The sequence below is a fragment of the Notamacropus eugenii genome, chromosome 6 (assembly GCF_028372415.1).
Source record: "Notamacropus eugenii isolate mMacEug1 chromosome 6, mMacEug1.pri_v2, whole genome shotgun sequence".
Classification (NCBI taxonomy): Eukaryota; Metazoa; Chordata; class Mammalia; order Diprotodontia; family Macropodidae; genus Notamacropus; species Notamacropus eugenii.
Genome location: NC_092877.1, coordinates 297706374 through 297729449, shown reverse-complemented (window position 1 = coordinate 297729449; position 23076 = coordinate 297706374). Strand labels below are relative to the sequence as shown.

At 36.2% G+C, this 23076-nt stretch overlaps 1 protein-coding gene across 7 annotated transcripts in view; it reads left to right on the top strand.

Annotated features, from left to right (window-relative positions):
* The window catches only part of C2CD6 (C2 calcium dependent domain containing 6), a 124444-nt gene that overhangs the window by 42151 nt on the left and 59217 nt on the right, over nucleotides 1-23076 (top strand). For all 7 annotated transcript variants that reach the window (XM_072617258.1, XM_072617255.1, XM_072617256.1 and 4 more), the window contains 3 exons: nucleotides 5076-5144; nucleotides 16267-16346; nucleotides 17447-17587. In XM_072617258.1, coding sequence (XP_072473359.1) covers nucleotides 5076-5144; nucleotides 16267-16346; nucleotides 17447-17587 — 290 coding nt within the window. The remainder of the gene's footprint in view (nucleotides 1-5075; nucleotides 5145-16266; nucleotides 16347-17446; nucleotides 17588-23076) is intronic.

The window sequence follows — 23076 nt, the reverse complement described above, 5'->3', positions numbered from 1 at the left end:
GTACATAGAACAAGACTGTAAAGGAAAAAATGTCAGGATTCCTAGGCCATTGCATCCATGCTGTTGCACTGTTCCCCTAAACCTTACTTGATTTTTGCTACCCAACTCTCCCATACAGAAGCAATTAGGCAGAGCAGTGAACGGGGTACTGGGCCTGGATTCAGGAAAACCTGAGTTCAAATATGGCCTCAGACACTTCTGACAAGTAGTGTGACCCTCAAGTCACTTAATTTCTATTTATCTCAGTTTTCTCAGTTGTAAAATGGGAGTAATAGTAACACCTACCTTCCAGGATTGTTACGAAAATCAAGTGAGATAGTACGTAAAGCCTTTAGTACAATGCCCTGGCACATAGTAGGCACTTTGCTTATTCCCTTTCCTATAAACTCTCCACTATGTAATGCATACAATACATACACATATATGTGCCTGTGTGTATATCCTATAGGTTTAAGCATCACTGGTACACAACAATCATTAACCAACAAGTACTTATTGCATACTTACTATGTTCCAGGAATACAAATAATATTGGGAATGCAAATACAGAAAGAAAGACAGGTCTTTCCCTGAAGGAGCTTTCATTGGAATGATAGAAGAAAATACATGAAACTGAAAAGGGAGTTTTAGGGGAGAGAGAAAACATGAAGGTGCCCATCATGGAGACATAGTAGAAAGAGACCAAAGTGCAATCTGAAGATGAATCCCCCTGAGCCTCATTAAAATGGAGGTTTTGGGTAAAGCTATCCAATCAAGGAGAAAGGCCACTGGGGTAATGGTATTTCCAATGTGTGAATTCCAGGGCTAGAATAAGTTTCCAGGATGAAAATGTTTCTTAGTGTGGTAGTCTCGTGTATAGCTTCTGTATCTCCACTTTTCTCTGCTCTCATGGTTCATTTACCCCATGAATATCCAAGATTTACAGTTTCATTTTTATTTGTTAAAATGACAAAAAGAGGATAAGGCTGCAATGTTACAAGACAATAATAACAGCAAACAGTTCTATCTTGGCTGCTAAGTGCCAGGTACTTTACTAATATCTCATTTGATCCTCACTACAACCAGAGAGTAGGTGCTATTATTATCCCCATTTTACAGATGAGGAAACTGAGGCAAGCAGATTACATGACTTGCCTAATGTCACGCAGCAAGTATTTGAGGCAGGATTTGAAATCGGGTCTTATTGACTCTAGTCTAGGCACTCTATCCACTGCACCACCTAGCTGCCTAAGATAAATCTTAAAACTCTTCTAAGTTATAAATATCCTTGGTCATATGCATGAAAGTAGGCCTAATATTTCTACACTCCTTACCTCTTTGAGGTCTAATTAAAGACTTGGTAGTCAGAATCTATTCTCTTTATGGAAAAATTAAAAATACACACCATTAAAAGATTTACTAAGCACAAATTATTTTTTCTAACTTAACTAATGTCTAACCAAAAATCATCTTGGCAGTCTGAAACTTGTGGAATATCTATCCTCCTATTTCTTTTCCTTTCTTCTGTCTTATTGTGTTAATGGTTTTAGATACTCAGTTAAGCTGTCGTGGCCTAGGCTAGGGTAGACTTTGGATAGTCCCCCCATTAAACCTGGTGAGATTTTCATTTCTTTTAGAACTTACTTATAAGTCTTTCTAGATATGAATTCCTTGTTCAAGGAGACATTTTCATTTTTTGCCCTAAAGTTTCTCTGGCTCTTGACCCTTATAAGTTGGAGACTGGGAATAAGGGAAGTCAAGAATATACCAGGCATTTAATAAATGCTTCTTGACTTGACTTATATGTAAATGAATGCAGTAGCTGTTCCTCACCATCTCTAATCAGTCTAAATTCCTTGCTAGTTTAGCATTGGTGGCTAGATTTCTTTCTTCTCCCTCCAAGAGTTCTTCAGGAGACAATTTTTCCCTTTATATTAGTAGATAGAAATTCCTTTCCCCTCCAAAACAACAGCTATTTTATACCTCAAACACATGCTCCGGAAAATGTGTAAAATGTAGAGTGACTGTTTATTTCTGTGCTCCATGAAGTGCTACCTCTTTTTAGAGGAATAAGTTAGTACCCCAAAGGCTTTATACCTTCCTCTTTTAAGCTTTCATAGGATCATAAATATAGGGCTGGGAAGGGACTTTAGAGGACATTTAGTCCAACGCTCTAATTATATATAGTTGAGGAGAATGAAGCCCAGTGAGGTTAAAAGTGATTTATCTAAATTCATGATTTTCTTGTATTATTCTCATTTCTCTTCCCAGTTTTTTCTCTCTTGATTTTCAAAATCCTTTCTGAGCTCTTCCATGGCCTGACCAATTCATATTTTTTTTAGAGGCTTTGGATGTAGGAGCTTTGACTTTGTTGTCTTCTTCTAAGTGTGTGTGTGTTTTGATCTTTCTTGTCACCATAGTAACTTTATATGGTCAGAGGTTGTTTTTTTTTCCCCATTGTTTGCTCATTTTTCCAGCCTATTACTTATTGCTCATTTTTCCAGCCTATTACTTAATTTTTAGCTCTTTGTTAAAGTATTGTTTTGTTTCCAGGGTAGAGGGTGCACTGTCCCAAGCTGCAGGGGTTTTGTGCAACTATTTTCAGAGATAGTTCTAGGGACCTGTAAGTTTTCAGCTCTTCCAAGGTGGTATGATCTAAGGAGAGGTGTTTACTAGTATCTTGGCCTTTGCTCTGATCTGTGAATGACAATAAGCAGCATTCTTTCTACCCTGGAATTGTGAGGAGGGTCCCCCTTCCACACAGTTCCAGGGCAGAAAGAGCTGCAAGCTCCTCTGTGCTAGTGCTCTTCCTCACCCTGAAACTGCCACTGTGTACTGGAGCCAAATATGGGCAAAGCAACAGAGTCCTGCCTCAGTGCTAGCAAAATGACCTCTGTAATCTTCTTCTGACCAGTTGTTTGACCCCCTTGTTATCTGTGGGCTGAGAACTCTGGAAACAGCCCCTGCTGTTGCTGACTTAGTCATTCTGAAGGCCTGCTTCTGGTTTGCTGGGTCTGGGGCTGTGTTAGCATGGTCTGCACTGGACTGTGCTCCACTCTCATCCAAGTGAGACAAACCTTTCCTGATGACCTTCTAAGTTGTCTTTGGTGTCTGTGAGTTGAGAGGTCTGGAAACCACCACTGCTGCCAGTGATTCAGTGTCCTCAAGGATTGCTCTGGGTTTTCTGGGGCCCAGTCTGTGCTGGCACAGCCTAAACTGGACTGTATTCCTCCCTCACCCTGGTGCAAACGGATTACGTGGTCTTTCCTGTTGACCATCCAAGTTATCTTAGTCTAGAAACTTGTTTCACTCCATCTTTTTGTGCATTCTGCTATTCTAGAATTTGTTTAGAGTCATTTTTTAAAGGTATTTAGAGGAGTTTGGGAAAGAGATCAGGCAAATCCCTGCTTTTACTCCACTATCTTGGCTGCACATATTTTGAGAATGACCTTGATGAAAATATCAGAAAGGAATAGGCAGATTTTCCTAGTTATTCCACTACCCATAGTCACTCAATTGTCTGAGAGGTACAGAGAATACATAATCCTGCTATATTACCAAAAAAAATTGTCTTTGTAGAACAAAATACCAACTTAAGGGCTCTTCTCCAACAGGGTATCTTCTAGGCATATGTCAAGAGTATAAAAGATTCCTTGGTAGATGCAACTAATTTTGTTCAGTGAACATCTGACTATTAAAGTGCAACATAAAGCAGGAAAAATATTTGTTCTCCAAAGATCACCATCCTGGAGCATAACTTCCATAGTCTAAATAGATGAGAAATCCTCTGTTGAGATGTTTGTTTGGTAGATGACATTGTGCTGATAAATTGCTTCAAAACCAAGAATATTAAATGGATTCCTAGAGATTTCACTAGTAGTCCACACAAGGAAAAGCAAGTAGATTAAGAATATATTTTCCCCAGATTTTGACACACAGTTTGATGTCTAGTCTATGGAATTCATCAGAATAAATCTTAGATAAGCACTGCAGACAGATAAGGAACTAGGCACATATCTCAATAGAAAAGAATAGTTCAATGATATTTGGGAAATTGTAAAATGCTTTTGGTGATTCTTAGCTGCTCCCTATCAGTAAAATCCATAATTTTTCAATACATTTCTCTAGTGATATAATTTGGTTATAAATGACATAAGACCCTAATGTCTAAAGAATTACTACTACATGTGACCCAAATGGCAATGGGGAAATATATAAAGGTTTAAAGTCATCCTATTCTAGCATATTGTCAATGAAGACATGTTTAAGTGATGTAAAAGATACCTGACTAAGAAAGAAGATAGGCTTGTCATACAGCAAGAAACTAGTTCAGTGAAAACATTGTAGATAGGTAATTTGAGTATTGCACCAGTACCCATAAATTCTTATAAGAACTCAAGAAAAACATCTGTGTATTGTTTATTAATCTTGCACTGAAAATTGCTCAGTGTAGGAAAAAAGGAGGAAGTTTTTTCATTAGTGCACAGAACACAATGCAAAAGTCAAGCATTTGTTTTTTGGTCACAAATGTGTAAAATGACATCCAGATGGATAGGACAATGGCTTTGCCTTCTTCACTTAGCCTTTGATTTGGGTAACTTCATTTGCATACCTATCAGACAATTTTAAAAATAGGCTTAATCTTAGCCAAAAGCATTCTGGTTGGCATTTGTTGGCTATTCTTAGCTAAATGTAGTTCATGAAATGACTAGGATGGCATTGTCAAGGAGAGGCTATCCTCACTGAAGCAGATAGGTTCTGATAGCCTAGGAAATAGTTCCAAAGAACCAAAGTCCAAAAGATGGTAACAGAGGGAAGCTTAGACCGAGAAAGTGCTATATCAAAAAAACCAACCTTTTGTTGTGTTTATTTGTTTGTTTTGCTATTCAGACACTGAGTTTCCTTACAGTTTCATGCTAGTCTTGCTATGTCACAGGAGAATTTAAATGTGAATCTGGCATTTATTATAAGATACTTTTGGCTTTTCTAACTTTCTGCAATATTGTATTTAGTAAAAAGAATTACTTTATTATTATCTTATCCATTAAAATAACATTCTGACCTAATGTATGAAAATTAATTTGTCTCATGTTTAGGTTGTCTGCAAGGTTGAAGTGGAATTTATGTTTTCCTATGGAAACTTTGGTTATGGCTTTTCACATCAGGTTGGTTCCTAATTTTTTACTTTGTTATATTAATTTTCAGTAGCAATATTATCTTAGACTTATTTTTTTGTTTATTGTGAATTTAATAATCATCAACAAGCATTTAAAAATTCAAAGAACTGAAAAGAGGACTGTGTAAGAAACTGTGAGTTTCTATTACATATAGTTTATTTTTTAAAGAAATATGCGCATTTATGCATATATAGATACATTTTAATAAGACATAACAAAGTTGTTCTAATTAAGGAATATTCAGCATCTGTGAATTTTTTAATATATATTTTTTCCAAATTTATTATTTGTTTTCAGTTTTTAACAATTACTTCCACAAATTCCAAATTTTTTCCCCTTCCCTCTCTTCCTTTTCCCCTCCCTCCCCAGGATGATATGCAATCTTATATGGGTTCTACACGTACATTTTTATTAAACACATTTTCACGATAGTCATGTTGCATAGAAGAATTTAAACGAAAGGGAGAAACCATAAGAAAAAACACAACATATCAAAGGAGAACATAGTCACTTCATTCTGCATTCCAACTCCATAGTTCTTTTTCTGGATGTAGATAGCATTTTGCATCATGAGTCCTTTGGAAATGTTTTAGTCCTTACATTGCTGTGAAGTGCTAAGTCTGTCAAAAACAATCCTCATACACTATGGTTGTTACTGTATATAATGCTCACTTCATTGAGCATCAGTTCATGTACGCCTTTCCAGGTTTTTCTGAAGTCTGCCTATTTGTCATTTTTTATGGCACGATAGTATTCCATTACATTCATATACCACAGCTTGTTCAGTCATTCCCTGATTGATAGGTATCCCCTTGATTTCCAGTTCTTGGCCACCACAAGAAGAGGTGCTACAAATATTTTTGTACATGTAGGTTCTTTTCCCATTTTTATGATCTCTTTTTGGATATAGCCCAAGAAGCAGTTTTAATATATATTGCATTTCCCCCAATTACATGCTAAAACAATTTTAAACTTTTTTTTTTATTTTCAGTTCCAAATTATATCTTTCCCTCCCTCCCCTCTCCTATTCCTGAGATGGTAAGCAATCAGATATAGGCTATTGTACGTATGCAATTATGTAGAACATTTGGGAATTTAAAAAAAATATTTTGATAGCTATTTCAATATAATAGGTTTCCTTCGTAATCCTATGTATTTGGGCATTTAAAATATTATTCTAAGAATCAGTCCTTAGATGTCACCAGACTGCCAAAGGGACACAAAAAAAATTAAGAAGCACTGCTGTGTTTGTTTGTGTCTCCTTCCTTTTTTTTTGGTTTGCTTCTGTGTAGTTTAAAAAATGTTTCATTGATGCTTTTAAAAAATTTAATATATCTACCTTTATCCATTCACCTTCTCTTTTTCTCCAAATAGAAGCCCTCCCTTAATATGTGTGTATATATGTATATGTATGTACATATGTCTATATATATATATATACATACCCACACATGCAATTACATATATGCACATACAAAAATGTATATGACTATATGTGTACATATACCTCTATGTGTGTTAATCAAGCAAAGCAAAGCAACACATTGGCCACGAATGAGAGTGCATGTCTCTGAGATTTATTTTCAATACTAGTTCATGAAAATATGTATTTCAAGATTTTCCTCAGTGTAAGGTTAGTTTGTTTTTTCTCTTATTTAATTTGTTCTTACTTTTATGCAAAAAAAATTGAACGTTCTTTTTTTGAAGTTTTTATTTCCAAATTCTCTCCCTCATCTTCCTTGAGAAGACAAGCAATTTGATATAGATTGGATATGTGAAGTCATACAAAACATGTTTCCATATTAACCATGTTACAAACAAAACCAAAAAAACCCAAGAAAAACAAAGTAAAGTATCCTTCAATCCACATTCAGACTCCATCAGTTCTTTCTCTAGAGGTAAATATCTTTTTTATCATAAGTCTTTGGGATTGTCTTGAATTATTGTATTGCTGAGAATAGCTAAACCATTCACAGTTGATCATCATACAATATTGATGTTACTGCATACAACATTCTCCTGGTTCTTGCTCACTTTATTTTGCATCAGTTCATATATGTCTTCTCAGGTTTTTCTGAATGCAATCCTGCCCGTCATTTCTTAAAGCACAATAGTATTCTATCACGACCATATAAAACAACTTGTTTAGCCCTTCCTCTGTTATTGGATATCACCTCAGTTTCCAGTTCTTTGCCACCACCTTTTTCTTTGATCTCTTTGGGATACGGACCTAATAGTGGTATTGCTGGGTCAAATGGTATTCACAGTTTCATAGTCCTTTGGGTATAGTTCTAAATTATTCCTCAAAATGGTTAAATCACTTAACAACTCCAACAATAGTGCATTAATGTTTCAATTTTTCCACATCCCCTCCAACATTGTTTTTCTTTTCTGTCATATTAACCAAACTGATAGATGTGAGGTAGTACATCAGAATTGTTTTAGTTTGTATTTTTCTAATCAATAGTGATTTAGAACATTTTTATATGACTATATATTGTTTTTATTTCTTCATCAAAAAACTTCCTGTTGACATCCTTTGACCATTTATCAGTTGGGGAATGACTCATACTCTTGTAAGTTTGACTCAGTTCTCTATGTATTTGAAAAATTAGGCCTTTATCAGAGAAACTTGCTGTAAAAATATTTTCCTAGTTTCCTGCTTTCTTTCTATTCTCTGTTGCATTGGTTTTATTTGTGAAAAAGCTTTTTAATTTAATGTAATCAAAGCCATTCATCTTACATCCTGTAATTGTAATGGTAATTTAAGATTAATGGGATGGGGGGAGTTAAAGACCTTTCCTGCCAGTTAATAGGCCTCAGTACTTTTTGTTAATTTGTATTGAGTAACTGGGTCAGAGGATCCTTCCCTCCTGCTCTGAAAAATGTATAAATACTCTGAGGTGAAGTTTTGTTTTGGGGCTTAGTTTTTGGAAGAAGGTTTGTGTGCCAGATGGGACTCTGGGAAGCCACTAAGAAGCCCCCTGGGTTTGAAAACCCATATGTTGGTGCTTCTGTCTAGTACCTATGTATGTATGGTCAAAGAATTGGAGCTCTCTGTTGATCTGTGATGTAGGTCAGACAGTTGGTCTCTCTGTAATTTCTATTTGTATTTTCCCTGAAGTTTAGGGTGCTGACTTTTTCCCCTGAACTAAGTGAATAACATATGTGCTTGATTAAAGTAGGCTGTTGACCCCTCAAAAGTTGTTTTCCTTTTAGAAAAGCAGATCTAAGAACCTGTATATCAGACCCTCCTGTGTGTGCTGAGGTCCTTGCTGTTACAATAATGCTCTCTGTCTATCTCTTGTTTGATCATAAATTCTTTCCTTATCCACAGGTAAAATTTTCTATCCTACCCTAATTTGTTTATGATATTGTCCTTTACATCTAAATCATATACCCATTTTTACCTTATCATTGTACATGGCATGAGATTGGTCTAATACCAGGAGTGAGGAACCTGCAGCAGCCAGGTCACATGTGATCCTCTAGGTCCTCAAGTACAGGCTCATTGACTGACTCCAAACTTCACAGAACAAATCCTTTTGGGATTACCATGGTAATGACAGCATTTAGGTAATTCAGTATAACATTCAGGTAAATGACAATTTCTTATTCCTTATTAATCAATAAGCATTTGCTAAGTGCTTACTATGTGCCAGGTACTGTGTTAAGTGCCGGGGGTACAAAGAAAAGCTCACATTCTAACAAGTGAGACAATGTACAAAAATGTATATACCACTTAACCCTAATTGCCTCACCAAAAACAAAAAATGTATATAGAAGAGAAATCCTTTTGGGATTTGTTTCGTGAAGTTTGGAGACAATCAAAGGACCTGTACTTCAGGACCTAGAGGGCTACATGTAAAGTTTGGAGAGAGTCAAAGGGCCACACTTGAGGACCTAGGGAGCTACCTGTGGCTCCAAGGCCACAGGTTCCCTACCCTTGAACCTATTTCTACCAAATTGGTTTCCAGTTTTCCCAGTTTTTGTCAAGTAGTAAGTTCTTGATCCAAAAGTGTGCACCTTTGAGTTTGTCAAAGACTAGATTACTGTGCTAATGTGTATTGTATACCTAATCTGTTCCATTAATCCACGACTCTATTTCTTAGCCAGTACCAGATTGTTTTGATGATTACTGCCTTGTAATATAGTTTGAGATCAGGTATTGCTAAGTCACTTTCTTTCATATTGTTTTTAATTGATTACCTTGGTATTCTTAACCTTTTGTTCTTCCAGATTATTTTTGTTATTAATTTTTCTGCTTCTATGAAATAATGTTTTGATAGTTTGATTTGTATGGCACTAAATAAGCAATAAGTAAAATCATCATTTTTATTACACTGACAGAGTACCCATAAGCAATTAATCTTTCTCTAATTGTTTAGATCTGACTCTGTGTGAAAAGTGTTTTGAAATTGTGTTCATATAGTTCCAAGTTTGTCTTGGTAGGAAGACTCCCAAGTATTTTATATTATCTGCAGTAATTTTAAATGGAATTTCTCTTTCTATCTCTTGCTTCTGAACCTCATTAGTAATATATAGATATAGATTTACATGGGTTTATTTTATATCCTACAACTTTGCGAAAGTTGTATATTATTTCAAGTAGTTTGTTTTTATTTGTTTCTCTAGGATTCTCTAAGTATACCATCATATCATCTGCAAAGAGTGATAGTTTTGTTTTCTCATTGCCTGTTCTAATTCCTTCAATTTCTTTTTCTTTTCTTATTGCTATAGCTAATATTTCTAGTACAGTATTGAATAATGTGATAATGGGCATCCCTACTTCACCCCTGATCTTATTAGGAAGGCTTCTATCTTATTTCCATTACAAATAATCTTACTGGTGGTTTTGGATAGAAACTACTTAACATTTTAGAAAAAGCTCCATTTATTTCTGTGCACTCTAGAGTTTTTAATAGTAATGGATGTTGTATTTTGTCAAAAGCCTTTTCTACAGCCATATAATTATATGATTTATATTCATTTTGTTAGTGACACGATCAACTGGAATTAATACACATAGCATGTCATGAAAAAAAGTTCAAAGTTCAGTCCGGAAGTCAGAGAGAAGCGTTATTTAGATTTTTACTGCAATTTATTCATAACAGGGAGCGATACTGGTTGACTGAGTCTGTCGGCCAGGTGAGCTCTGAACACAGGCAATAATACCTTACCAATGCAAACAGTAATAAATTAAAAATCAAGAGCATTTTAACCAGAGCATATCTGTCTGCCAATGGTCTTGGAAACAGGAGGAGGGCATCTTGTGTCTTACTTGGAGAGAAAATAAAGTATCATTAATTTGTTGAGTGTACAGAAGAGGGCAATTTTGCTCTTCCTCTGTGGTTTACTTTGCAGAAGATCTGGGGTAAAGGTAAAAACAAATATGGAAAGATGGATGTAACTACTTATTTGAACAAAAGTGGAAGCTGGTTTAAATATGGAATGACTTATGTGAGGAGGTCATAGACAAAGACTTTTTATCTCTCTGTCTCTACAAATCTATAGGTGAGTCTTGAATGGTTCATCATGGACTTCATGACTAATATCCCTCTGCAAAAGGAGTAGGCAGTGGTGGTGAAGGCAACCAAGGACCTGGGACACTTCTTAGAGATGCTCTAATTGCAGACTGAGGGTTAAGAGAAGGATAAAGAACTCCTGAAGAATGTATATCATATATATCCCTTGATTTGTGGGTTGTGGAAAGCACCTTGTAGTAGCTACAGTTAGTTCCACTTCAACCAAAGGATATCCAACACGTTTCTTAGTGATGACAAGACCCTAATATTGTCTCATGTTCCTTTTTGGGGCCCATCCTATTTATATTGTTATGTAGTTATACTGTCTCTTCTGTAGACGTCTTTTCCCCCAGCCCCTTGAAAGCTGAGAAAACCTGTAAAACTTTTTCATTATTTCTGTCACATATTTTTCCCTGCATTAATAAGGTTCACAGCAAACAAAAAAAGTTTTTTAGCCCTTCTATGAACATTATTTAAATTTTAGCACTTTTAATTGCTGAGAACAATGATCAGTCAGTTAACATATCAGTGGAGGAATTAAAACTATATCCCTAGCACCTTGAGGGCAGAGCATTTTTTTTTTGGGGGGGTCTTTATATCCACAGTGCCTTAGGCTTTGATATAAACACTTAGCACATTTAAAAAATTTTAATTGTTCGATTTTTTAATTGAATTCTTAGTTCTGAACACCCTCAGCTCTAGGTACCCTTATACCTGGACACACTTTTCCCAAAATGGGATAGAGGGAATTTAGAATGTATGTTTTGGTAAGTGACATGAGATGGAACATGTCACTATAGCTCTCTCTGCTGGTAATGATGCTGTGTGTTAGAATGGTTGGGAAGACTAGGATCCAGTCCCTTAAACATCTTTCCCAGGATTACTTTCTCTTGCTCTTCCATATCATACACTTATTCTTTTCTACTCCCTCATTCTCTATTTCTTCTAGGTTACCTAATTAAACACCATGAATTGCTAAATACCTTCCTCCCCTACCCTGATCTTTAAGTTTACTTCCCCACAATTCTATCTTTCCACCTACACTCCTTCATTTACCATATCCCAGCCAATTTCCAACTATTCTATGTCCCATTACAATTCTAATGTCCGTAAATGGGCCTAGGGAATAAGTACCAGGTGTAGGCACCTTCATTTCCCAATAGTCTTTAGCCCGTAGTTGTTCTTCCTTTGTCAGCATCTTCAATCTCTGCCAGGCCTAGAGGCCTGAGGGCTACCCGAGTCTTCTTACCTCACCTCCCGAGGTCTTCGGTTGGCCAAACCGGATGCTCGTATGAGAGAAAGGACGTTCCAGAGTCGAACAAGGGTTGAGCTTTATTTCAGGGTCTAGTTATAAGTGCAGGGGAATTCTTCCTTAGGAGGGAGCGAAGAATCTCCCAAGGAGGCAAAGATCTTACAATAAGAGATTGGAAGTAGAAGTATAAGTGGGGAGAGAGGGGGAGGGGAGAGAAGAGAGAGGAAAAGCGGAGCCTTGTTGTCCTGTCCGCTCCGCGCCCCTCCGCCCAAGAGAGCTTTCAGGCTTTTCTGATCCTACTTAAACTCTCCAGCAGCATAGTTTGCATCTGAATACCGTGCTGTTAGATAACAATAGTGTGCCCAGATCCGGGACAATCTCGAGGGCGGGGAGAGCTCTCTCCCATCACGTTTCTCACGGGAAGAGGCGGAAATACACGAGATAGCTCGGTTCACCTCGATTCCCAGTCGTTTCCTGGGAGGTCTCATGAGAACTCTAAGATTTAGAAGTTCCCACCTTTACCTGCCCAAGACTGTCCACCTGGAATTGAGCTTCCATCCCTAGCAAATCTCTGTGATTTACTGCTGTAAAACTCCCATCTTTTTAGCTCTAGCATTCTCCTGATGATGTTATCAATGTGCAGATTGTAGAAAAATGATTTCCCACTCCAGTCCATATCTTTACATTCCTACAATGGACAACTTTAACTGCATAAAACCAAAAAGCTTCTGCACACGCATAATAAATGCATTTAGAGTCAGAAGGAAAACAATTGAGAAAAAAAAACCTTAACAGTAAGTTTTCCTGATAAAAGGTCTAATATCCAAAATATATAAAGAATTGGTGCAAATATGTAAGAACAAGAACCATTCCTCAAAAGATAAGTGGTTAAAGGATAGGATCAGGCAATCCTCAAATGAAGAAATGCATGACAGCAACAGGAGCAGTTAGGTGGTGCAGCGAATACAGTGCCCAGTCAGAAGTCAGAAAGACGTATCTAAGCAAGTCATTTAATCCTGTTTGCCTCAGTTTCTTCATCTCTTAAATGAGCTGGAGAAGGAAATGACAAACCAATCCAGTATCTTTGCCAAGAAACCCTAAATGGATCCACAAAGAGTCAGATATGACTGAAATGACTGAACAATAAATTTTATCACCAACCCTATGAAAAATATTACTGATAGAATTGCAAATTAAAACAACTCTGAGATTCTACTTCACATCCATCAGCTAGGCAAAGATGGAAGCAGCAGTAAATAGCCATTTTTGGAGGTATTGTGGGAGGAGAGACAACTAATGACCTGTTGTTGGATCTGTGAATTGGTTGAACCATTCTGGAAAGGAATTTGTATACCCCCTAAGTCACTCAACTATACATAGCCTTTGAACCAGTAATAATACTATTTTGCATATACCCTAAGAAGATGGACAGAGGGAAAGAGCACAAATGTACAAGAATATTTAGAGCAGCACTTTTTTTTATGGCAAAGAAGCAGAAATAAGTAGGTGTCCCTTAATTAGGGAATGACTGAACAAATTGGAGTATGTGAATGTTTTGGAATGTTATTGTGCCATAAGAAATTATGAACATGATAGATTCAGAGGAATATGGTAAGACTTGTAAAAATTAAGAATAAAGTGAAATGAGCAAAACTAGGAGAATAATCTATGTATTGATCCCAGTAGTAATGTGAGGTGTAAACAAGAGAGACTTCAGAACTCTAACCAAAGCAACTTCCAAAGACTTGTGAGGGAACATACCTCCAGGCTCTTGGCTGAGAAGTGATGAACTGGAGGCATAGAAGGAGACATGAATTCTCAGATACAACCACTTTGAGAGCTTGTTTTACTTTTCTGTCCATAGTTGTAACAAAGGAGAGATTCTGTCCGATGAGAAGAAGGTGTTTAATATTGTAACATGATAGACATAAAAAAATAGAGTGATAGAAATGAAAAAACAAGAGCATCTGTAAAACTTTTTTAAATGCACAGAAGGGGAAATTCCATAAATACAAAAGGGAATATAGAAATTTTGTTACTGCCTTGTTAAACTGTATCTGGATAAATAGCTTCTTTTAAAACTGTAAGTTTTAAACTAAATAACAGAAGATCCCATTTCTTATACAATTGTATTTGCCATTCTTATTACTGTTTGTTCTTTTGAATTGTTTGTCCTTATTAATGATTATTAAATTCACAATAAAAAATTTAAGGGTTCTAGTGACAATGGATTAAGTGAAATCATCTTACAATTAATTGTAGTAATATAAATCCAACTTCTGGTTTAGGGATTTCAATAATTTCAAATTAACTTTTTTTCTCTTTTAATCATAATAAGTAAAAAGGAGGACTCACATCAGTGAGATCACAGATCTGTCCAAGTACTGAAGCAACTATATTTAAATATCCCTTGGTCAGAGTAACATAATTCATCAATCTTTCTTATTTAGAAAATATAGTTAAACATTTTTGGATCCTCTCTCCAGTTCCTAGCCTTATATAAATACAAATTTCTATTATATACATTGTTAAAATTGACATAGTTTGGTATTAATGGATTAAAAAAATTTGAATTATTTCTGAAGCACCTTATGGTACCAGTACTCCTGAATAACACACAGGCAAATGTTAGCACACTACAGCTTTGTGCCATCTTTTCATTTTTTTCCTTTGTATTTTGTTTCTTGTCTTAGTCCAGAATTCTTATTTTCTAAAGACCAGTTCTTTAACCCAGAAAATGTTCTTTTCTCAAAGAACTGCAATTTAAAGTTGTGCTGTAGATTAGGCTAAATAAATAAGCTATTGGATAAGAGATTTTTGGAATATAGTTTAAAAAAGCTGTACTCAGTGTTGAACAGGGAAAGTAATGTGATCCCAGGCACTAGGCAGAGCCTCTATAGGGAGGTACTCTAAAGACTTCCAGAGTTTTGATTTCCTATTTCAGCTTAGGATTTTGCCATTAGAATACAGTAAAGTATCATCTTTCAAGAAAAACAGCAAAACATCAAAAAGCACACTAGTTTTCCATTCCACCCTCATCTTTCCTTTTTTTTTTTTTTTTTTAAGTTTTGTGTATAACCTATGGCTATGGTAGATATAACCATGTGTGTTTCTATGGACCAGGTTTAATTTGAAAGACTTTTCAATGATGACATTGTGGCTTGTTCAGCTCCAATCTAAAGATATTCTTGGGAATATCTGAATTAGATACATTTCTAAGTTTTCCTTACAGGTGCTCAGTTCTCCTATAAACATCAAGTTAGTAAGAAATATAACATAGAACATGTTTTTATTAAAGTGTATGGAAAGAACAGGGTAGGCTCTAATCGGGGAAGGGGAAGGGAATAAACATTTAAAGTAGCACCTACTATGTGCCAGGCACTGTGATAAATTCTATAGACATATTATTTCAGTTCATCCTCAACACCGTGTGAGGTAGATGCTATGATTATCCCCATTTCACAGTTGAGGAAACTGAGGTAGACAGAAGATTAGTGACTTGTCAGGGTCACATAGCTAATCTAATAAAAGCCTGAGGTGGGATTTAAACTCAGCTTTTCCAAACTCCAGGCCCAGCTCTCTATCCACTGCACCACCTGGCTTCTCTAATTTTTCGCCTCTTTTACAATGTAATCTTTTAATTTCATATTCGAGTGAATGGTCTACCCTTCCTTTGTCCCTCCAGAGGGCTTACAATCTCTACCTCCCCCCAAATCTCACAGGACCATTAGGAAAAGTCCCAGTAAAATAAGTGAATTTGAGAACCTCAATGAAAGGTATCATCTGAAAGGTCTCACTCCTTGCCAGCTTCTCCCAAGACCTTTGACTTACTCCTTTGCTCTTGTGCCTGCAGTTCTACTCTGTGTTTCATTTTTGTTCTTAATGTAATCTGCATTTCAACTGTAATAATTTCTGTCTTGGCTCAGGAATCCTTGCCAGGAAGACACTGTTACTGCTTCCTGTTCCTTTCGTTGCCATAATCTGAAAGCTCCCTATCCCTTTTTCATGGTTTTTTTTCAGCAGGCCCTATTAACAACCTGTTTATGCCCTAGAATTTTGCTCATGCATGAGAGGGGTCTAAGGGCTGGATTTCTTTAGAGGTGATTAGATTTTGCCAGCAAGAATTTTCTCTATGTGTATATGCTGTAACTTCTAGACCATGATAGTTGAAAGGACCTTAAACATTGTCATCCAACCTCCTCATTTTTACGAAGGAGAAAGATGACTTATCTTCTGACTCTAAGTCTATTATACCTTATCACTTTGCCTAATCAGGTAAAATGAAGGTAATAATTATTTATTGTTAAAATTAATTTATATTTTTCTTTTTCAGTTAAAACCACTTCAGAAGTTGATTCAGCCATCCATGTTCATGCATATTCCCCCACCTGTAGAAAGAACAGACCCTCTAACGTAAGTGCTTTTGAAAAATTTTTATTCATTAATAAATTAAAAAACTTTTTAAGATGGCTTCAAGAATCCCAATAATTTGATAAATATTTATTAGATGCCCTTACATAACCAACTTATATTGAAATATCAGGAGCAAAACAAAGTGAATCAAAGCTAGTATTTATATAACTCTTTAAGATTTGCATAACATTTTACATATTATCTCATTTGCGAATTCAAATAAAACTGAATATGAAGTTTGCAAACATTTAGTATATCATATTATTGAACAATAAGAAACAGAGGGAATCAGGGATAAAATTCAGGTTGACAAAAAAGGATATTTAGAAGGAAAGTAGGTACATATTTCAGGAGAGGAATAGAACTTGATATAAATAACATTTAGTTGAAACATTAAAGATGCAAACATGAGGGAAGAGAAATTAGGAACCAAAAATAGGGATTCAAGAAAAAAGGTCAGTTATACTAGAAAGCTTTTCATTTCAATACCCTACACCTAGAACGGAAATGAACAAGCAGCATAATGCAGGTGACCTGAGTGAACAAGCAAGGGCTAAAAAACAGGAGGAGATTGATTTGATGTATAATAAAAATATATGATCTTCCTTGAAATTTGTGGATGTTGGTTTGGGGAAATGGGATTTTTTTATGGAATTATCTTACTTTCCATGTAGACTATTTGTAAAAAGCAAAAATTTAAAATAATATAACTTCTTTTAGCTGCCAGTGCTGAGGGCTAGAACTTAGGTGGGAGAGAAACTTAGTTACTGTTCTTTACTGACAAAAGGTACAGAAATCTTTTCCTGCTCAAGTCATTTTCTGTTGGTCTAAAGCAAAGCAATAGCAATGAATTACCTCTTCTTCACAAAAAAATTCAGGCCTTTTATCTCCTTTGCTGTAGCTGTTTTCTTTTTAGCAAATAGAAGGAAATTCTGATTCCCTTTAGAATCATAGACCTTCCTGTTCTAACCTCAGTCACTGCCAGTCTGGGAATAGATAAAGGAGGTGGCAAGATAAGAGAAATAGGGAGGAGATGAGGAGGGTTGTGCATGTTTACAGAAGACATATTTTAGATATTTAACTGTATTTCTACTTTGTAGAAATGTTATCACACCGCAACTAATAGAATATCCAGCATTCCTATCACCAGACTTGAATGTTACTGTTGGGACTCAACCAAAACAGGCTCAATCATCATCTCCTGTAAGACTTGAAAAACTTCAACAACAACCTCGTGACAGGCAAGAAACAGTTCCCCCCTTTTTTAATCTACATATTTGTCTTGTCCAATAATTTATCTGCATCCAAGATATGGAATTCCAGGAAAAATCATCTTCTGGTGTTTTAGTTGCTCTGATTTTTGCTGAATCAATCAATCACCAGTGACTGGTGATGTTAGAGGGACAGTGGTGTGATGGAATCCAAAGAGCATTGGACTAAGAATCAATATACTTGGTTTCTAATCCCAATTCTGCCACTAACTGGCTGTGTGATTTTTGGAAAGAATTCATTTATATAAAATGAGGGGACTGGATTAAAATCCTTTGCCATTCTGACATTATATAAATGTATGTTCCTGGAAAAAAGAAAATGCTATTGGGATGAGAAAAGATAAAAGACCAGGTAACAATTAGGAAATAAGAAAATATAAAACTTTGCCAATGGAAAAGAAGACATGGGACCACCCAGCTGTTGCTATTATATCCAAATGGCTTGGAGTTGGTCATATCTTATGGTGACAGATAAAAAATTCAGAGATGGGTTTCACAATGAAAACTATCTTAAGTCCATAGATCTATAGCAACTAAAGATAGGGTCTATCCCTCTTACGCAAAACTATTGAGTTACAAGAAGAATAGGCTTAGCCCAACCCTTTTCACTCCTTAGTTACCAGTAAGTTACACATGCTTACTTCAACTTCAGTTTTAATATAATGAAGCCATTTTCCTCTTGGTCCCTGCCTCCATTAATCTCTTTTAAAGAAAATAACTTAAAGAAAATGGAATAGCTGCTCTTAGGCTGAGTTCCCAGGGTTCATCTTATCTTATTGATTCTTATAAATAAAATCAGCAGTCAGATGTACTTCCATCTTAGAATCTTCTCATTTAAAAAAAATTTTAATATATCATTTTGAGAATGGGTAATATCACAAAGTTTTCATACAAACTTCCTTTACAAATGCTATATAATACAGAAAGAAAGGAAATAAAAGATCTTTTATTTAAAAGATAAAATCAAAACTAAAGAAAAAGACCCTTCTGTGGAGTTTTAGCAAGATGACTGAGTGGTCATAACTGCACCCAGTACTCAATCGCTTCAGAAAGTCATAAATGTGCCTCATAAAAGAAAAGAACAACAACCAAAAGTAGAGGGGAAAGGAAAGAAATCTTCAAAGAAAATAATATTTATAGGGTAAATGAAAGTGAAGTCCAGCCTTCAAAAGGAAAAAAATATATGACTAGAACCCTAGAAGAAAAAAATAGACTAACACTAAAAACACTCAGAATTGTTTTTAAAAAAAAAACCTTCAATGACTGATAGGAAAATCTAACATTTATAAAAATATGAGGCATGGGCAGTGATATAAAAAAGACAAAATGAAACAACAGCTTTGAACATTTGATGGAAAATCTTTATAAATCAGTACATTCTCCAAGGAATGGAATGTCTCATGTGGAAGACAAAAATACAAAAATGGCAGAATATTGGTTGGTTATTGTCCTTTGTATTCCAAAAGGACCAAAATGACGTTACTAGGTTATGGTCCATGTACAGTGTATCCAACTGTGACTGATCAGACCAATACAAGCTTAGAAGGCTTTACCACAGGTTGGGCACAAATAGTCCATTTGAACATTTGGAATAGAGATGTCTCTAAATTGTACATCTCCTGTACCTTTTGAGCTACTGCAATTCTACTTGGCTCGTAGAGCACAGTGCCTTCTTTTACGTGGGTACATGCTGGGTGGTTCTGTGCCAGTATCTCCCATGTCTCATAATGGCAGAACAAATAATGTAAATTTAAATGGCATAACTACAATAAATTAGGATTCCAGTTATCAAAACAATAGAACTTGATAAGAAAACCTGAGAGTTTATTGGTATCTAAACAGTGTGAAGAAATAAAATATCTGAATGCCATATCCAAGGAAGTCGTACAAGAAAATTGTTCAGAAGTATTGGAAACAAAGGGGAGAATCTGTAGAACACCATCATGCCACGTTTACCTCAACCAGAAAAGTATTTACCAAATACCAAAGCTTCAGTATCAAAAAGAGAATTTTCTAATAAGGTGGAATAAGAAAATAACATAACAAAGAGTATCAGTTTGAACAGAATATGTGATATTTTGAAAAGCAAAAGAGACTAACGCCCCAAACTTGCCTCTTCTGCAAAAACTGAACAAACTCCTTCATGAGAAAAGATGTTTCCTTAATACTATCAGAGACTTCCATTCTTTCCTCCAGAAAACAAAACAAAACAAAAAATAGAACTAGACATGGCCTTTGACCACAAGTTGACCATGAAGTAAACTTTTAAGGTAAAAAAGATATTGAAATAAAAAAAATAAGTGATAACTAAATGTTTATGTTTTGGAAGATCTGAACATGTTCATACAGCTTGCTAATATGGCATCTCAATATGGACAATGCCTGGGTGTTGCTTCTAGAAAAAAATGTGATGTCTTATGAGAGAAGTACCTTGGAGAGACTGGAGCATGTATGAACATTGTTTGCTTTTTGATTGACCATGCAGGCATTCTAAAGAACTATTTTCTGTGGTGAGCTTTGAACCTCCTTTTCCATTTGGCTAATTCTGCTTTTAAAAGCATTCTTCTCCTCATTGGCTTTTTGGACCTCTTTTGTCAATTGAGTTAGCCTATTTTTAAAGGTGTTATTTTCTTCAGCATTTTTGGGGGGCTCCTTTAGCAAGCTGTTGACTCACTTTTCATGATTTTCTTGCATTGCTCTCATTTCTCTTCCCAATTTTTCCTCCACCTCTCTTACTTGATTTTCAAAATCCTTTTTGAGCTCTTCCATGGCCTGGAACCATTGCATATTTATTTTGGAGGTTTGGGGATGCAGAAGCCTTGGCTTTTAGGTCTTCTTCTGATGGTAAACATTATTCTTCCTCATCCAAAAGGATGGGAGAGAATATCTGTTCACCAACAAAGTAACCTACTATAGTCTTATTTTTTTTCCCTTTTTTCCCTTTTCCCAACCTTTTACTTGACTTTTGGGTCCTTTGTCAAGAGTAGGGTATACTCCAGGAACCTGTAAGTTCTCAGTTCCTCCATGGTGGCAGAATCAAGGGAGAGGAGTTTACTCCTCAGGGGCCTCCAGCTTTGCCACGCCCCAGGACTGTGCTCAGGGCTGAGATTCAGATCTGCTCAATTACCCTGGGGGTTTTAAGCGGAACTGCTCCAACAATGGACCCTGGCTACTGCTGAGGCCACTGCAGCCACTGCTGCTGTCTGGGGCCAGGGCTAGGGGACGATCCTGCTCCCTTCTTGCTCTGGTTGAAAAAGCCCTCTCACTGACCTTTGGTGCCTGTGAGTTAAGGGATCTGTGAACCACCACTGCTACCAAGGATTCCGTCCCTGAAGCCTGCTCTGGTCCTGCTCCTCCCAGTGCCACATAGCCAAGGCTGGGCTGGGCTCTACTTTGCGTCTGGTGCAACACACCTTTCCTGTCGGGCCTTCCAGGTCACCCTGGGCTGGAAATCTCCTCCACTCTGTCATTCTGTGGCTTCTGCTGCTCTAGAATTTGTTGAGAGTCTTTCTTTTTTTTTTTAAATTTATTTATTTTTAGATTTTGACATTCATTTCCACAAAATTTTGAGTTCCAATTTTTCTCCCTATCTCTCCCCCTACCCCATAATACCTTGCATTCTGATTACCCCTTCCCTCAATGTATCCTCCCTTCTATCACACCCCAGCCTTCCCGTATCCCCATCTTCTCTCTTTTCTTCTAGGGCAAGATAAATTTCTATACCCCATTACCTGTATTTCTTATTTCCCAGTTATATGCAATAATAATTCTCAATATTTCTTTCTAATACTTTGAATTCCAACTTTTCTCTCTCCCTCCCTCCCTACCCATCCCCACTGAGAAGGCAAGTAATTCAATACAGGCTATATATGTGTCATTTTGCAAAAGATTTCCGTAATAGTCATGTTGTGTAAGACTAACTATATTGCTCTCCATCCTTTTTTTTCTATTCTCTCATTTGACCTTGTCCCTTTCCAAAAGTGTTTACTTCTAGTGACTCTCTTCTCCCATTTGCCCTCCCTTCTATCATCCCCTTCACCCCACTTGTCCCCTTCTCCTCTGCTTTCCTCTAGTGTAACTTAGATTTTCATATCAAATTGAGTATGTTATTCCCTCCTTGAGCCATGTGCAAAGAAAGTAAGCTTCACTTTTCCCACTCATCCCTTCCCTTTTCTCCTCCATTGAATAAGATTTTTCTTATCTCTTTTATGAATGATAGCCCATCCCATTCCATTTCTCCCTTTCTCCTCCCAATATTTTCCTCTCTTACCCCTTAATTTTATTTTATTTTTTTTTATGGATATCATCTCTTCTGATTCAACTCAACCTGTACCTTCTGTCTATATGTATGTATGTATGTATGTGTGTGTGTGTGTGTGTGTGTGTGTGTGTGTGTGTGTGTGTGTGTAATCCCTCTACCTACCCAAATACTGAGAAAACTCTCAAGAGTTACAAATATTATCTTTCCATGTAGGAATGAAAACAGTTCAGCTTTAGAAAGTGCTTTATGATTTCTCCTTCCTGTTCACCTTTTCATGCTTCTCTTGATTCTTCTGTGTGAAAGTGAACTTTTCTATTCAGTTTTGGTCTTTTCATCATCAATGCTTGAAAGTCCTCTATATTATTGAATGACCATTTTTTCCTCTGAAGTATTATACTCAGTTTTGCTGGGTAGGTGATTCTTGGTTTTAATCTCAGTTCCTTTGACTTCTGGAATATCTTATTCCAAGCCCTTTGATCCCTTAATGTTAAAGCTGCTGGATCTTGTGTTATCCTGATTGTATTTCCACAACACTCGAATTGTTTCTTTCTAGCTGCTTGCAGTATTTTCTCCTTGATCTGGGAACTCTGAAATTTGGCCACAATATTCCTAAGAGTTTCTCTTTTCAAGTCTCTTTCAGAAGGTGATACGTGGATTTTTTCAATATCTATTTAGCCCTTTTGTTCTAGAATGTCAGGGCAGTTTCCTTGATAATTTCATGAAAGATAATGTCTAGGCTCTTTTTTTTGATCATGGCTTTCAGGTAGTCCCATAATTTTTTAAATTGTCTCTCCTCGATCTATTTTCCAGGTCAGTTGTTTTTCCAATGAGATGTTTCACATTATCTTCTATTTTTTCAATCTTTTGGTTTCGTTTTTTAATTTCTTGGTTTATCTCATAGTCATTAGCTTCCCTGAACTCCAGTCTCTCTTTTAAAGAACTATTTTGTTCTATGAACTTTTGAGTCTTCTTTTCCTTTTGGCTAATTCTGCTTTTTAAAGCCTCCTTCTCCTCATTGGCTTTTTGGACCTCTTTTTCCAATTGAATTAGCCTATTTTTAAAGTTGTTATTTTCCTTAGCATTTTTTAGGTTCTCCTTTAGCAGGCTCCTGACTTGCTTTTCAAGCTCTTGTATTGCTTGAACTCATTTCATATTCATTTTGGAGGTACTGGAGGCAGAAGCCTTAATTTCCTCTGAC